General features: G+C 59.9%; 1 protein-coding gene across 8 annotated transcripts in view; it reads right to left on the minus strand.

The window, feature by feature from the left end:
- The window catches only part of TTC7B (tetratricopeptide repeat domain 7B), a 255906-nt gene extending 241958 nt beyond the window's left edge, over positions 1 to 13948 (minus strand). For all 8 annotated transcript variants that reach the window (XM_081510892.1, XM_081510887.1, XM_081510886.1 and 5 more), the window contains exon 1: positions 13766 to 13948. Coding sequence is in view for 4 of the 8 variants with exons in the window: in XM_081510884.1 (XP_081367010.1) it covers positions 13766 to 13886 (121 nt within the window). In the remaining 4 variants the exon portion in view is untranslated. The remainder of the gene's footprint in view (positions 1 to 13765) is intronic.
- Between the last annotated feature and the right edge of the window lie 3240 nt (positions 13949 to 17188).

Genomic DNA, 17188 nt, shown 5'->3' on the forward strand with positions numbered 1-17188 from the left:
AAGCCCAGGGTCATGAAAAATAATGAAAGGGGTGGTTTTAAGACACTAAGCGTCCCGCTGGTAATAGATAACAGCTCAAAGACAGGCACAAAATACGGAGCACCGTATGTCACTACTGCGTGTGAGCGCCAGAGACGGACAACAGACCCTCTGAAAAACGCACAGGTACACAGAGCTTCTGACGGGGACCCCCAGGAAGGACACAGCCGTGGCCGTGTCAGCGGCAGCGAGTGAGCGGACAGGGAGACGCGCAGGAAAGCAGCTGCTCGCACTGTGTCCCCTCTGAACTATTCGATTTTAGGGACCACTTACATCTGTTATCCACGCAAAGCGTGACTCGGTCATTTAAACGAAACACACGGCCGTGTTACACGGAATTCTGAATCTAGAGTGGCGGCTCCTGTCCCCCACGGAGGGGTTCCCTGACCTCACGCACCAGCTGAGAAGCACCGCAGATGTTTTGAGTCCGCGGCTGTGAGAGGCGGTCTCCCCCTCTCCCGGGCTGCCAGCCCCTCACACACTCCGGCATCCTTCCGAGGCCCTGACTCCCCACAGGGCGCCTGACGGCTGGGCCTGCCTCCCTCTCTGCCAGAGCCCCGGGCAGTGTCTGAGCGCGGTTCAGGTTCAGCTCTCCCGGAGCTGAAGGCGTTTCTCACAGGATTCGGCATGTGCGCTGAGCTCACACCCGCCGGCGCTCGGGGCAGGCCACAAGACGGGAGACGCCTCTGCCCCGGAGAGCATCTGTTTCTGCATAGCCCGACAGTGGTGAGAGGCGTGCAGAGAGCGGGCAGGGCGGCATCACGGGGACCGCGTGCACGGCCACCTGAAACCAGGTCAGAGCAGGAGCCCCAGAGAGGCGGACGCCAGGCATGAACGACAGGAAGCCCGCCACACAGACGGCTGAGGGGACAGCATCCTCTCAGAGCCTGCAAGGGCCCTGGGTGGGGACACAGCTGGTGTGTTCTAGAAAGAGCAAAGAGCAAGTGGCTGCAGCAGAGGGCATGGATCAGGTGGTGAGAGGCAGAGACGGACGTCCTCGGAGGCTGGTGAGGGCCTGGCCTTCGCTCCAGTGCCGCTGGAAGGCTTTGGGGTGTGGGGCAGGGGTTGGTCAGCAGCGGGGTAAAGTGATCTGATGCAGGTTTGAAAAGATCCTCTCTCTGCTGTGCGGAGAGTGAGCGTGGGGTTGGAGCACAGCGGAGGCAAAGGCAAAACCAGTTAGAAGGTTAGCTGCAGCCGTCGGGTGAGAGGGGACAGGCCCCCGGACAAGGGACAAGTGACGAGAAACAGCACAGAAAGGGAGAAATACTCAAGTGTGATTTGGAGGTAAAGTAAGCCAGACTAGCTAATGGAAAGGACTGATGTACAGCAGAGAGGACGGTAGCTCCTCACCCCAATGAAGCCAGCACGTCCTAACTTCTGGAGCCTGTGGAATGTCACCGTGCGTGGCAGAGGGGACTTTGCAGATGTGATTAAGTGAAGGATCCTGAGATGGGAGGATTATCCTGGATCACCTGGGGAGGGCTGGGAGAGGGAGCCAGGGGGTCAGTCAGAGGGGCAGACGTGCTGACTGGTGCAGAGGGAGAGGCTGCAGGACGCTGAACCACTGGTTTCAAAGGCAGAGGTGGGGCCCTGAGCCAAGGAGCGTGGCAGCGAGCAGAGGCTGGAGACGGTGAGGACGCGGCTCCTCCCGGGGCTCCCAGAAGGGACACTGGCTTCTGGCCCAAGGGGACCCATCCCCCACTTCTGACCTCCAGAACCCTGAAAGAACAAATGTGTCCGGATTGACGTCAGGACATCTGTGACAACTCGTTCCAGAAGCAACAGGAAACTAACGCTCAAGGGCTGAAGAAAGGAAAGGAAAGGATTCAAGATCATTTCTAGATTTTAGATTTCACAGTAAAGCGGACAGTGGTACCACTTTGCCATTTACTGGGTAAGGAAGAACCTTCCCAAGAGCTCTGTGTTAACCAGGCTAAAGGGCATTTGATATCCAAGTAGAGAAATCAAGTCAGTGGACGAAGGAAGGGGGATGAGGGGTCAAAGCTGGGGGAGGCCGAGCAGGAAGGAGCAGGAAAGAGACCAAGCCAGAAGTCACTGGAAAGAGGCATGGGTGGGTGGGTCAGAACAGCCGGAATTCAGGAAGACAAGAGCATCGCCACAACCATCACGTTCGGCCACCGGGAGGCAACGCTGGAAGGCGACCTTGACAGAGACGGCTCGGCTCGGGGAGCCAGGGTGGGCAGAGCGGATGAGGAGGTGGCTTGCGGAAGGGAGCAGAGAGACAGAACTACGATCAGATGGCAGGGCGGATGAGGAGGGGGCTTGCGGAAGGGAGCAGAGAGACAGGACTGAGATCAGACGGTGATGAGAGGGTGGCTCTGACGGGAAGTCTGGGGACAGGTGCATCCCACAGGGCACGGTTCAGAGGAGCCAGACGGAGAGAAGACGGGCCCAGGGGGGCGGAGAGGGGCCTGCAGAGGCCAGTCTGGGGGGCAGGGGTGGGAGGGGCTCAGGGCAGAGGCGAGGGGGCTGCAGGCCTTGGGAGGAACGGGGTCCGCGGCGCCAGGAAGGAGGGAAGTGGGCCACCTCGAAGGGAGGAGCCCAGCGGGCCTCCCACTCGGTTCTGTTTCCTCAACAGGAATGAGGCCGGGCCAGGCGCGAGGGACAGAGGAGGCTGGCGGGCTGCAGGCCACGGGGTCGCCGGGCGTCAGACGTGAGTCGGCGACTGAACGACAGGAGCGCGGGTGGGGTCGTGGCCTTCGGAGGCCGCTCAGGGTGCAGAGGAGAGAACAGCTAGGGGCGCATGGGGAAGGGAGGCAGAGCTGCTGCTGGAGAAGGGCCGTGCCTCTGAGGCCTCCAGCCACCAAGGCATGCGGCCAGCAAGGCCAGGGCGTTTCTCAGCCAGACCCACGGGAAGGTGGGGCAGGGCCGAGCCAGAAGGGTGGGGAAGAGAAGGGCACACACCTCAACTAGAAAACACGATCGGATGCCCTGACCTGCTTCAAATCCAAGTCGGATCATGTCACGTTGTTGCTCCTGTTCGGTCGCCCAGTCGTGTCTGACTCTTCGCGACCCCATGGGCTGCAGCACGCCAGACCTCCCTGTCCTTCACCATCTCCCAGAGTTTGCCCAAGTTCACATTCATGGCATCAGTGATGCCGTCCAGCCATCTCATCCTGTGATGCCCTCTTTTCCTTCTGCCCTCCATCTTTCCCAGCATCAGGGACTTTTCCAGTGAGTCATCTGTTCACATCAGATGACCAAAATGTGGGAGCTTCAGCTTCAGCATCAGTCCTTCCAGTGAATATTCAGAGTTGATGTACCTTAAGATTGACTGGTTTGATCTCCTTGTTGTCCAAGGGGCTTTCAGGAGACCACAGCTCGAAGGCATCGATTCTTTCGTGCTCTGCTTTCTTTATGGTCCAGCTCTCACAAGCGTACGTACATGACCACTGGGAAGACCGTGCCTTGACTATCCTGCTTTTCACCACACTGTCTAGGTTTGTCATCACTTTCCTGCCAAGAAGCAATCGTCTTCTGATTTCAGGGCTGCCGTCACCATCCACAGTGATGTTGGAGCCCGAGAAGAGGAAATCTGTCACTGCTTTCACCTTTCCCCCTTCTGTTTGCCATGAAGTGATGGGGCCGGATGCTGTGATTGTTTTTTAATATTTAGTCAGATCATCATCCCTCGCCTCACGCCCTGCACTGGCTCCCTCCCTCACCCAAAGCGAAGGCTAAGATCTTTGTGCTGATAGCTTATCAACCACAGACACCGAGATTCTGGTAACAACACCTGTGCCCTGACCTCCACCCTGGGGTGCCTGGTGAGTCAGGCCATGACACTCGCAGAGACCAGACCTCCCCCCATCCCAGGCCCCCGCTCCTGCACCTCCTCTGCTTAAACCGTGGCCCAGCTCAGGGCCCGGCCTCGCAGAACTCTTCCTGACGTCCAAGACGGCACGAGGCAGACGGGGCTCAGGGGAGGCCTGCGGAAACGGCGTCCGCGTGCAGGCCTCGTGCCAGAGCCTCCTGTGTGCACACAAGAGGAGGCTGGAGGGCAGGCTGGGCATAGAGACCACCCTCCACGGTGCTGGCAGAGTCAGGCTGGGCATAGAGACCACCCTCCACGGCGCTGGCAGAGTCAGGCTGGGCATAGAGACCACCCTCCACGGTGCTGCAGAACGGACGAGCGTGCTAGACACACACACAGGCACACGCACCTTCCCCTAGAGAAACCCCGTCTAAGGAGAGACAAGGCAGCCGGAAAGTCACGAGCCGGGAGCTGGCCCGGCCTGTCCCCAGAGCTCAGCTGGGCAGATAGGGAGTCCAGCAGGGAAGGGGGTGTTATCAGAGCGGCCCAGGAGGCTTGGATGTGGCTCGCAGGAAGCCAGCCCCACACAGACGCGTTGGCCGTGCACCCTCATGGAGTCCACAAGCTCCTCCCGCAGATCCACGGCCCCATCCGTCCTGCCTTCAGGGCGCAGCGTGCGCGCGGGGGCGGCACCACCCGCCTGCCCCGGCGCAGAGACCACGGGGCCTCCCAGGAAGGGGTCAGAAGCCAGCGAGGCCTGAGGGGCCGGGGGCAGCCCTCCCCGGGTGAGACTCCCGGCAGCGTGTGCCGGGCCGTCTGAAGGGCCGGGAGCCCCGCTTCTCCAGCGCGCAGGGCTCCGCGGGGAGCCGACCCCCAGGGCGGCCCGCGCCTGGCGCCCAGGAAGGGGGTGTGGCGTTTCCCGCGGGTCCAGGACACCCCTGGACACCAGCAGTGCCGTCTCGCCAGCTGGAAAGAGCGCTCTGACCTCGCGGGTGAGGGACGCCGGCCCCTCGAGGGGGCCCAGCCCATGGCCGGGCGCTGAGCAGGCCCGGGTGTGAGGAGGAAGAGGGTCGGGGTCAGACGGGCACCCGGAGACCCTCCCTGGTATGGGCCTCCCTGCACGCGTCTGCCCTGCAGTTTCCCCAGAGAGGGGGAGAAGCCCCCGTCCACGCGGCTTCCCGTCAGCCCCCGGCAAGCCCAGCACGATCCCGGGAGGCTGAGAGGCGGCCGTGCACGGCGGACGCTCCCTGCCCGGGGCGCCACCGCCCTGTGCCTAGACCTGACCCTGTCGGCCCAGCCTCTCTGCGTCCTGGACTCCACGATCACTGTGTTCTGGGCCCTCAGGACAGGGCTGGGACCCAGGCGGTGCTCAGTAGGTGGTTGATGAGTAAATACATCCAAGTTAACTCCTCCAGAGCACAGGCCAAGTTGTTCACTTAGTAGTGGAGGGAGGGGAGTTGGGGGAGAACGGACACATATACATGTGTGGCTGAGTCCTCTCACTGTTCACTTGAAACTATCACAACATTGTTAATGCACTGATTATACGTGTGCACTCAGCAGCTCAGTCATGTCTTTGCGACCCATGGACTGTAGCCCGCCAGGCTCCTCTGTCTATGGGATTCTCCAGGCAAGAATGCTGGAGTGGGTAGCCATGCCGTCCTCCAGGGGATCCTCCCGACCCAGGGATCGAACCCGGGTCTCTCGTGTCTCCTGCATCGGCAGGTGGGTTATTTACCACCAGCACCATATGGAAAGCCCATGTGTACGTGTGTGTGTGACTCAGTCCCTTCGCTGTTCACTTGAGACTGTGACAACATTGCTAACGAGCTGTGTGCCGTGCTTAGTCGCTCAGTCGTGTCTTTGCGACCCGTGGACTGTCGCCCACCAGGCTCTGTCCATGGCATTCTCCAGGCAAGACTACTGGCGTGGGTTGCCATGCCCTCCACCAGGGGATCATCCCCACCCAGGGATTGAACCCAGGTCTCCAGCATTGCAGGCAGATTCTTTACCAGCTGAGCCACCAGGGAAGCCCTGGTGGCTATAACTCAATACAAATTAAAAGTTAAAAATAAAAAAAAATTTGTTGATTACCTGCTGTGGGCCAGCCACGTGACTGGTGCTTGGCACAGAGCAATGAACCAAAGATCCAAAGGCCGTGCACCCCCGGGGGGGCCAGGCTCGTCTGGAAGAGGAGGCCTGAGGCTCCCATCAGAGCTGGGCTGAGGCGCTCACCAGTCTGAGACCCAGCCAGTCCGGGTGGTTGTCAGCTTTGCACCTCAGCCGCTATTCAGCGCAACAGCAACCTTCCCCCAGCCCGCTGAGCACCTCTGCTGTCATCTGTTACTGTTATCCTGCCTGCTCCCCCCACACCCTGAAAAGGCCTGAGTATCCGGAACTTTCTACCCTCCCCCCACACCCTGTAAGTTCAGTCACTCAGTCGTGTCTGACTCTTTGCGACCCCATGGACTGCAGCACGCCAGGCCTCCCTGTCCATCACCAACTCCCAGAGCTTGCTCAAACTCATGTCCATCGAGTCGGTGATGCCATCCAACCATCTCATCCTCTGTCGTCCCCTTCTCCTCCCACCTTCAATCTTTCCCAGCATCAGGGTCTTTTCCAATGAGTCCGCTGTTTGCATCAGGGGCCAAAGTACTGGAGTTTCAGCTTCAGCATCAGTCCTTCCAATGAACACTCAGGACTGACTTCCTTTAAGATGGACTGGCTGGATCTGCTTGCTGTCCAAGGGACTCTCAAGAGTCTTCTCCAACACCATGATTCAAAAGCATCAATTCTTCGGCGCTCAGCTTTCTTTATAACCCAACTCTTACATCCATACATGACCACTGGAAAAACCATAGCCTTGACTAGACAGACCTTTGTTGGCAAAGTAATGTCTCTGCTTTTTAATATGCTGTCTAGGTTGGTCATAACTTTTCTTCCAAGGAGCAAATGTCTTTTCATTTCATGGCTGAGTCACCATCTGCAGTAATTTTGGAGCCCCCAAGAAATAAAGTCTGTCACTGTTTCCCCATCTATTTGCCATGAAGTGATGAGACCAGATGCCATGATCTCAGTTTTCTGAAAGGCCTGAGTATCCAGAACTTTCCACCCTCCCCCCATACCCAAACCTCGTGATTCAGTCAGGCTGCTTGAGAGGATGCTGATGCTAGAAACTTCGCTATCTTATCTGCTCCTGAAAGCGACTTTCGAGATAAAGAGTGAGGCTCAGAGAAGCTCAGTGACTCACCCGAGGCCAGAGGAGCGGTTAGCGTCAGGCCCAGGATTTGAACCCGGGTCTAAGAAGGTGGAACCAGTCAGTGCTTTCTCCTGCTCCAGGTTCCCCTCCTCTTTGCTAAAATACCTGCATCTGCCTCACGTGGTAACCCAGCAGCCCACCGCCCAGGACTGGGGGCTCCTGGGACACAGGACTCCCGCTGCTAAAGCCGGGAGCATCTCAGGCAGACTGGGATGAGTCCCTACCCTACAGGCACGCTCCGCCAGCGTGCGTGAGGGCCGGGGCTGGGTGTCACCTGAGCGAGCTGTCCGGTTCTGCCCAGCTCAGGTGACACCCGGCCCCAGCCCTCAGACAATCCCGTGGGCTCAGGAAGCCCCTGGGCCACAGTCCCCTGGGTGCTGGTTAACAGCCTTGCGCCCCGAGCCCCACCCTGCCAAGACCTCCCAGAGCAGAAGCTGGGGCCCAGCCCGGGACGGTGCAAATCAGCTGGTGACTTGGCCGCCCAGAGGCTGAGTGGCTTCCCTGAGCTGGAAGCACCCTGAGCTGGTGACCAGCTTGTTCTACCTCTTCTGGGGTGGCCTGACCCCCCAGGGAAGGTGCTCCATAAATGCTGTAAATCGTGGCTGAGGGCAGGGCCTTCCAGGCCTGACGATGCAAATTACCGGAGGTTCCACTTTAAAGGCAGACTTCCAGTCCTCACCTCGGCCCAAGAGAATCACCACCCACAGGAGGGGTCTGGGGATCCACAGTGTCCTGGCTCCCTTAACTCAGGGCTCCCCTGAGTGTGTCCATAGACCAGCAGAATGGGCATCACCCGCGGGCTTGTAAAGAGGGAAGCCTGATCCCCTCCCCAGACGGGTTGCATCAGAGTCACCAGGCGTATTTAGGGGCTTTGCAATCTGCATTCTAACACACCGCCTTGGTGATCCTCTGATCTGAAAAGTTTAGAAAAACACTACTGTCGAAAAACGGAACGAGAGTCAAAGGCAGGCGAGAAGCCTTTCTGTGACCATCACGCCTTGGTCCACTTGTGCCCTGGATGGGAATCACGATCCCAGCAGCACTCCCCTCGAGGCTCTTGTGAAGAGCAACCGGGATCCGTGTAAAAGTTCACACTCGGAATCCAGCACATAACAGAAGCTCAAGAAATGCCTGTTCACTCTCCCTCCTTACTGGCGCTGTTTCAACACTCATGGAGTCAGGAAAACTAAGGCTTCAGTGGCTCAAGTCATGTGCACAAGGTCACTCGGAGGGCAAAGGCCTGGGGATCCTGACTGCAGGCAAGGCAGGCCCGGGAAAGGGCCAAACCACGTCTCTTCCGCCTGGTTCTGGCACCTCCACCGCGCTCTGGGCCCCATGAATGGCGACAGACCTGGGGGGAGCAGGGCGACAGCCAGGCCATCAGGGTCCCTGGGGAGCGACCGCCCTCTGCAGCTTACGGCGCACGTGGATCACCCGCCTGCCAGACTCTGCTCATCCTCGACTCCGTGGCTGTGGGGGTGGTTTTGAGAGAGACCCCTTCCCGTCTGCGGCAACACGGATGGACTTGGAGGGCATGTATGGTTTAGTCACTCAGCCGTGTCCGACTCTGCGACCCCATGGACTGTAGCCCACCAGGCTCCTCTGTCCATGGGATTTCCCATCTCGCGTGGCAGGAAGCCCAGGGCAGGGCCGCCGCGGGGTGAGCGCTAGGGGCTCAGCAGTGCGACCAGGACCCGCGCCCCGCCTCTGGGCCCCTGGCCTCTGCGCCCCCACCTCCATGGGCCTCCCTCCTGGGCTGGGAGCTTCCTGCGCAAGATGGCCGCGGCTCGAGGTCTCGAAAGCGAGGACCACAAGCGCGAACCACAACGCCCAGGACAGGACGTGGGAAAGTTCTTGTCCCGCTTGAGCACGTGTGTCTCCCTGGAGTGTGACGACATCCCTCCCAGAAGCCCGTCCCACAGCAAAGGCCTCTGATATCTCACGGGCTGGAGCTTGCTTGTCAAAGAACAGTGGCAGCAAGCGACGGGACCGACCCCCCAGGGGCCAAGGCCCACCTCCCGTAAACACGGGGCTCAATCAGGAAGGGGGACAGCGGCGGAGGTGGCAAACACTGGACTGCCAGCCAGGGAGCCTCTGGCCGCCTGGCGCGTGCCGCCAGTCCCCACGGGACAGCCTTCCCGGACGCAGGGTCGTCACTTGTTCCTTGGCCCTCTCGTCCATTTCCGAAGCCTCAGCCGCACGTCCTGAAGGACCGGTTCCGGTTAAGCGGAAGCCTCCCCGTGTGAAAGGCTGTGGGTCGGTGCAACCCAGCACACCGAGCGCCGGCCACAGGGCTGACCGCCGTTCCAGCGGGGCACGCTCTCTGCCCTCCGGAAGGACCGCCATGGAGGGGAGATGGGGCACACGCCTGGCAGGCCGCGTGGGGAGGGCAAGGGCCCTGAGCCGGGAGGCGGGAGCCGCTCAGGAGGGCGGCGGCGACCCCCGAGGGCCCGCCCCAGGCTGCCCCCGCCAGGCACTGCCAGGCGCTCTGGGCTCGTTTGTTTCGTTTTGTTCTGTTTGGGCCTTCCGGCCACCCTGCCAGCCCAGCACTATCATTACAGGTTACAATTCCTTGTCTATAATTTCCAAACGCCAGACCTCTCTACAAACCCAAAGCTGATTTTCGCTGTTAACTTATTGGGCAGTTAAACTGAACCAACCCGAGGCTCTTCAGAGTGACTTTATCCCTTTGGCAATGACTGTTGATGTTCTGAAGCTGAAATTCTGATTGTTTCCCATGAAGTACTGCCCCTGACCCCCCTGAACTGTCACGTAAGGTCTAGGATGTATGACGCATCCTGAAATTTCTGCAGCCGGAAATGCACCTGGCCCCAAGGGCTTCAGAAGAGGGACCTTGGACGTGCATCCGCACTGTGTACGTGGGCCTCCTCGAGGTGGAGTCACACTCTGACCCGGTCCAGGCCTCTGAGCGCGTCCGCTGCTCACCCCCGCCCCGCCCGGCTGGTGGCGTGAAGGAAGACCCCTGCGTCTGCTCACTCACCCGTAACAAGGGGAGGTAGGGCCAGATCAGTGGGCATCAAGTGTGTTTTGTTTTTCAAGCTCATTAGCCCTTCCTACAAAGGACACTTTAAGGGAAAGTATGACTGCTCCGGCGAGTATGGCCTGCCCACCGGGCCACCAGGGTGCTTCCGCGGACAGGACAGTGTAAATCCTGATGGGTGTGGGTCTCACTCTGCACTTGTCTTCTCAGAGGCAAACAGCCCTTTCTGGGAGGGGAGGGCGGCTGGGGGGAAACGCACGCGGATCCTGACGGACGGGAAGGCTTCCAACCTGCAGAGAGGCCCACGGAGCCGAACGCCATGAGCTCCGGGGAGAGAGGAACAGCCTGGGGAGGCCGGGGTCCAGGAGCCAAGTCAGCCGAGGGAGGGCGAGCCACGGGCCGGCCAGCCAAGCGACAGACGCCGGGAACCCGCCCTCCTGACCGCCCCGGCCTGAGGCTCCCCTGCCTTGACGTCGGGGGCAGGGGTCGAGGGGGGAGCTCGGCAGTCCTGGCCCCCCGGGCGGAGCCACTAGGCCTCCTGCCCCGACCACAGCAGCCACAAGCCCGGGGCCAGCTTAGAGCCACTGGCGTGGACAGGTGGGCGTCCACAAAGGCGTGTGCTTCAGAGGACCGCAGGACAGACCGTTTGAAAGCGGGATGCTCGCTGGCCGGGAAGGGCCAGGAGGGGACTCTGCAGTCCCCTTCCCCTGGGTCTGGGGGGTTGACTTCAGGGAGTCGGGGGCACCCGGGGAGCCTCCTAAAGGCCAGGACCACCTCCTCACCCCGCTGCAGGCTCTCAGCTACACCTCGGCCTGGTTTCCCAAGAAGCTCCTCGGGGCGGCGGGGAGCCCCCCTTCCTGTCCACCAACACCATTTTTGTCTGATTTGGTCACTGGTGTGTCCCAGTGCCTCAAACAACGACAAGCAAGTGGCAAGCACTCAGTGTGGAATGAATGAATCGGTGAACGAGTGAAGGGCCTGCCTACTAAGGCTGTGTGCACTCATTCTGGGAGCCTGTAGGCTCCTTTGAATCTCACAGCAGCCCCTACAATAAGTCTTTTAATCCAAGAGGAAAAAATGGATGCTCAGAGCGGTTAAGTAATTTGGCCAAGGTCACAGAGTTACGAAGTGGCGGGCCCGGGACTCAGGCACCGGTCCGGCGGGTTCTGAGGACGGTGCCGCCTCTGCCTGCGGTCGCCGTCAAGGTAAGTGTCCTGGTGTGACAAGCATGGCACTAACTCACCGTCCTTATTCCAAACAGCAAACAGTTTAGTTTATGGATTTTGCCAAATCTGTGCCGAATGTGAGGTCTAGTGTACCCCAAGTGGGCCTGGTGCCGCCAAAGACAGGAGGAGGGCCCACGGCAGCCAAGGGAGCCCCCACCAGCCAAAGGGAAAGACCCTCCTTCAGACACTTCTCTGAACCCCAAAGGAGAGCCACAAGAGTTCTAGTTTGTTTCATCCTTTATCTTTGCTTCATTTTTTTTAGTCTTCCTGAGCAATGTCTTTGACCTTTTCTTGTCTGTGAAACCTTCTGCCATCAATGACTGCTGTTTACCATGCGGTTCCTGGAGGCAGAAATCTCTCTCTCTTGAGTTTCCCCAAACCAAACGTGCACACAGACCCAAGGCCCACCGTGCCCTGTACAACCGGCTCCCCAGCACCGACCCCAACAAGCCCCTGTTAGTGACCGTGGCTGAGACCACGGGGACCAGGCCTCGGAAAAGGAGCCAAGCCTAGAGGAGCCATGAGGGTAAGAAAGGCCCAAGCCCCTGAAAGTCCGTCTACCCTCTCATTCCAAAGACCACCGTAGTCAGAGTCACCACTGCCCCCACCCACCATTCTCAGTCACACGACCTTGGCGGTTTTCCTCAAATCACTTCTCACTGTCTGAAGCTACCTGGTTTACTGTATTTGCTTACCATCTGTCTCCCCAGAGGAGCCCAGAACATGAGGGTAGGAGCTGTTCACCACTGTCGATGCTTGGCACAGGTGGGCATGCAAATACTGGTTGACTGAGTAAATAAAGCAGGAAACAGGTGGATTCTGAAGGAAAAAACCAGAGGCCTCCGAAATGAACCCGTCTAATCGTAAGATCACCTGCCCTGACAGTATTATGTGTCCACACAGCTGGGGAGTGACAAAGGAGACCCAGGGCTGTCTAAATCCAAAGACACAAGAAAATGTTGCAGGTACAGGGGAGGGACCCTGATGCTGGGGGGAAATGAAGGCAAAGGGAGAAGAGGGTGGCGGAAGCTGAGATGGTCAGATGGCATCAACTGACTCAGTGGACATGAATCTGAGCAAACTCCAGGAGACAGTGATAGATAGGGAAGCCTGGCATGCCGCAGTCCATGGGGGGTGACCCTTACAGGGACGGCAAGGTCAGGCTGCCACTGGGGCCCAGGGAACCGAACACCTTTTCCTCAAATGCTGATTTAATTGACAAGAGTCAACATTTCCCACCACGCTGAGCCCAGGGAGCTCTGTGCTTCCACCATGCCCCTGGCATGATCATGGCACCAGCACCTGCGCAGGTAACGCCTGCCCAAAGCCGGTGCTGTAGCTGAGTGCGCAAAACCACGCTCTTATTCTGAGGCACCAATTCCATAAAAGGCGCACGTGTAAACCATCCTTGAGGAGGGCGCATGACGTCACTCTCCCCTTCTGGGCACTTCGAGGTGAGACGGCTGAACATAGTGGGTGCCCTTTCTGAGAACAGTGTCACTCCTTCCTTTGTCCGGCCAGCGTGTGCTCACCCAGCCTCAGGAAGCCAGAGAGGAACCGGGACAAAACCTCTGCCCTCTTGCCAGTCCATTGGTGCCTGCGGTTTTGACGGGCACTAAAAGACAAGCAAATATTAAGGATACTTGCTTCCAAAACAAATAAGGCCACGTGGAACTGTGCCTTGGGAAATGGGATTCTGGGTGCAATTTTCATTCCGTTGGGTACAAGAACCAGTTGAGTCAACAGGGGTCCTAGACTAACTCCAGGCCCCAGGCTGCTACTATTTCGGGGCTCCGACCCACCCCCTCTTCCTCTGGGCCCCCAGCCCCTCATATACCTACTCCCATTTCCCAAGATTCCCTGACCACATTCCCACCTCTCTGCACACCACTCTTCCTCTTGACGCCTCTGACTCTCTTTCCCCATGTTCCCGAACCTTACCTCCCTAGACCCTCAGCTTCTACACCCCCTGGACCCCGGGACACACGTCTCAAACTGCCTTTCACCACCCCACACACACCCCAACTCTGGGCTTCCACCTGGAGCCCCTTCGATGCCATATGTTTACAAAGCGTGTGTCCCAGGGGTCTCTGTTCAGCACCCCTCACTCGCAGGACTCCCCTAAGGACGTCGTGACTCCGGGCACACCACCCGCGCAGCCTGGACCCCCGTACATCCGCAGCCAAGTCCTGAGGACGCGCCCCCGCCCGTCACACCCGACTTCTCTGAAGCCCCGGGCCGGCCCCCGACCCCGGGGACCCGGTGAGACCCGCACCCCGACTCGGCCAGGAGCCCGCCCTGCGCCGGGGCCCCGGCGCCCCCACAAGCCCTCGGCCGCAGGCGCCCCCCGATCGCGTCGCCCCCGCCCCGGCCCCGGAGGCCCCGGCCCCGCGCGCGCCCCCGGGCGCCGCGCCCCGCGCGCGGCGGGGGACCGGCCGGCGCCGGACGGAGGCCGCGGCGCCTACCGTGCGCGATGAGCTTGGCCGACAGCTGCCTCGCCAGCTCGGGGATCCGCTCCCACTGGCTCTCGGAGCGGCAGCGCTCGATCTCCGTCTCCAGCCGCGAGCCCGCCTTCCTGGTCGCCATCGCGGCCTGGCCGCCGGCGGTCGCCGCCTCCCTCCCCGCCCGGCTCCGCTCGGCTCGGCTCCGGCGCGGCGGGCGCGCCGCTCGGGGGGCGGAGGCGGCGGCCGGCGCGAGGAGCGCCCCTGCCGGCCAGGGCCGGAGCCGCCGCCGGGCCGGGCTGCGGGAGGCCGGGGCCGGGGGGGCTGCGGCCCGGACTCGGGGCGACCGCGGGCGCGGGGTCGGGCGGGGCCGGGTGGGGCCCGAGACCCGGGAGGGCGGCGCAGGGCCCGCGGAGGGCAGTGGCGAGGGCGGCTGTCCTGCAGACCCTCGGGCGCAGTGACCCTGGCGAAGGTCACGGAGCGGGCGGGTCTGGGGCGTGGGCGCGCAGGGGAGCCTGCCCGAGCGTGCCCGGGCTCTCAGGTTTGGGGGGCCGTCCCTCCGGGCCTGGCTGGGCTCCTGCCCCCGGGCAGGCCCCTTCTGCCTCCCGGGGCCTCCCGGCACCTGGTCCCAGGCGGGTGGAGACTCGTCCAGGCCCCGCAGCTGCCCGGGGCCCCATAAACGTCTGTTGTAGAGTTGGACTGAGCCAGGCAAGGACCCCCAGCCCAGACGCCCGGTCCATTGTCCTCTGAGAAGGGTCACCAGTGGGGTTTCCTTGTCCTGACTCTGCAGGATCAGAGCTGAGGTGGTTGTTGTTGTTCAGCCTCTCAGTCGTGTCCGACTGTTTGCGACCTCATGGACGGCAGTACGCCCGGCCTCCCTGTCCATCACCAACTTCCGGAATTTACTCAAACTCATGTCCATCGAGTCGGTGATGCCATCCAGCCATCTCATCCTCTGTCGTCCCCTTCTCCTCCTGCCCTCAATCTTTCCCAGCATCAGGGTCTTTTCCAATGAGTCAGCTCTTCGCATCAGGTGGTCAAAGTATTGGAGTTTCAGCTTCAGCATCAGTTCTTGCAATGAACACCCAGGACTGATCCCCTTTAGGATGGACTGGTTGGATCTCCTTGCAGTCCAAGGGACTCTCAAGAGTCTTCTCCAACACCACAGCTCAAAAGCATCAATGCTTTGGCGCTCAGCTTTCTTTGTAGTCCAACTCTCACATCCATACACGACCACTAGAAAGACCAGAGCCCTGACGAGATGGACCTTTGTTGGCAAAGTGATGAAGAAACAGAGCGGGATCCAGTGAGAATAAAGACGAGCGGATGGCGGGTGTTGTGATTTTAAATGGGACGGTGGCTCCGATGAAGTGGCATTGGGCCGAGATCTGAAGCAGGTGAGAAAGACTATCTGGGGAGAAGCCTCAGAGCAGAGGGCGGGGCAGGAGCAGAGGCCTGGGGTGTGTTTAATGGCGGGGGGGAGGGGGGAGCTCAGAGATGGGAGCTGGAGTCGCAGCTCATGTTGGGCCTCCGGACCACTGTAGAGACTTTGGCTCTTCCTCTGGTGAAATGGGGCCTCCATGCAGGACCTTTAATGAGAGTGTCATGACATGACCTACATTTTAGGAGCATCACTGTGATCGCAGGACTGAGGACACAGTAGTCCGGGTGGGCGACGGTGCTGGGTGGACCAGGGTGGTTAGCGGGGCGGCCAGAGGGTTACATTCTCTGTGCTGGGTCTGAGGGTGGAGCTGCCTCCTGGAATGCCAGCTACGAGGAGCAGCAGCTGACCCCACCTCTCTTCGGGGAGCCTCACTCCGGCTCACCTGCAGGCAGGTTCCTCTCCCCCTCAGCAGCCATGGGGCTGTTCTTGGGGGAAAACTGATACCAACCCCAGGTAACCGGTGATGAAGCTGAAACTCAGACATGAAGAGGTGCGGAAGGGGGTCTCCCGGGTGGGGGTCTAGGGTTAAGCAACCGCCTTTCAGTGCAGGGGCTGCGGGTTCAATCCCTGCCCTGGACACTAAGGTCCCATGTCGCCTCGGGGCCGCGAGGCCCACAGGCTGCAGTTAGCAGAGCTGCCGGCAGCAGCAAAGGTCCTGGATTCCACAACGGAGACCCGACGCAGCCAAAAACAAGTATTTTTTAAAAAGATATGGAAGTGCCTTCTGATGTGACCAGCTGGAACTCAGGTACCTCCAAGGACCTCTGAGGGGCTGCAGACGCCACAGACAGCGCAGGGAAGGGGAGCTGGAATGTCCGGGTTTCAGCAGGGGTCCCTCTGGGGCCCTGATGCTTTAGTCCCACCAGGAGGAAGCCGCAGGCACCCCCACAGGCGGTCTTCCCCCACCTTCTCCCCGAAGCCGAAGCCGAGCTGGAGCTCTGCTTCCCCGGAGGCCTGCACAAGGCGTTCCATCTCCTCTGGTCCAGGACAGGAATTCCTGCACGTTCCTGAGATCCAGGCCAAGGGTCAGGGTTGCTCAACACCCGACAGGTGCTGTGATGGGGCTTCTGATAACAACGCTCTCACGTCCTGACTGATGTTGATCTGCCCCGGTTGCCCCGGTTGTCCCGGTTGTCAGGTTATCTGCATCCATCCCTCTGTACCCTCCCCGCCAGCTGATAAGTTCTGAGACAAGGCCTGTGTCTTCGTGAAGGCAGCGTGGAGCTTGACCCCTGACTCAGCGTACGCTGCCTGGGGAGCATTTGCTAACTCCATACCTTCCCTGCTGGCAGTTTCTCAGCTGTGTTACCCACCTCATAGAGTGAATGGAGAATTAAAGGAGGAAACACACGTAAAGCCCTTAGAAGGGTGTTGATCAAACGTAAGTTCAGTTCAGTCGCTCAGTCATGTCCAACTCTTTGCGACCCCATGGACGGCAGCACGCCAGGCCTCCCTGTCCATCACCATCTCTGAAGCTTGCTCAGACTCATGTCCACCGAGTCGGCGAGAGCGCAGTAAATGTGACCTGTCATTCCGTGTCTTTGTACCCTTTGCACCCAGCATAGGCTCTGGCGCAGTGGAGGAGGTTTTGAATGAAATAAACAATGAATGGGGGCTTCCCTGGTGGCTCAGCTGGTAGAGAATCCACCTGCAATGCAGGAGACCGCGGTTCAACTCCTCGATGGGGAAGATCCCCTGGAGAAGGGGTAGACGACCCTCTGCAGTGTTCTGGCCTGGAGAATCCCATGGACTGGACAGTCCATGGGGTCACAGAGTCGGACACGACTGAGTGACTTTCACTTTCATTGTCTGGGCTCCTGGCAGCTGCCACAGCCACCTAGAGACACACAGGTGGTCAGAGGAAGAGAATATCCAAAAACGGTTTTCCAGGTGAGTTTGCCTGCAGGCAGCACTCAGGGAACCTCAGGAGTAGGAAGTCATTTGTGCTCATAATAGTAATTAAGCCAACATCTTTTTAACCAGGCATTGGTATTACAGGTTAG

This window comes from Giraffa tippelskirchi, chromosome 7 (assembly GCF_054371585.1).
Source record: "Giraffa tippelskirchi isolate mGirTip1 chromosome 7, T2T-mGirTip1v1.2.pri, whole genome shotgun sequence".
Classification (NCBI taxonomy): domain Eukaryota; kingdom Metazoa; phylum Chordata; class Mammalia; order Artiodactyla; family Giraffidae; genus Giraffa; species Giraffa tippelskirchi.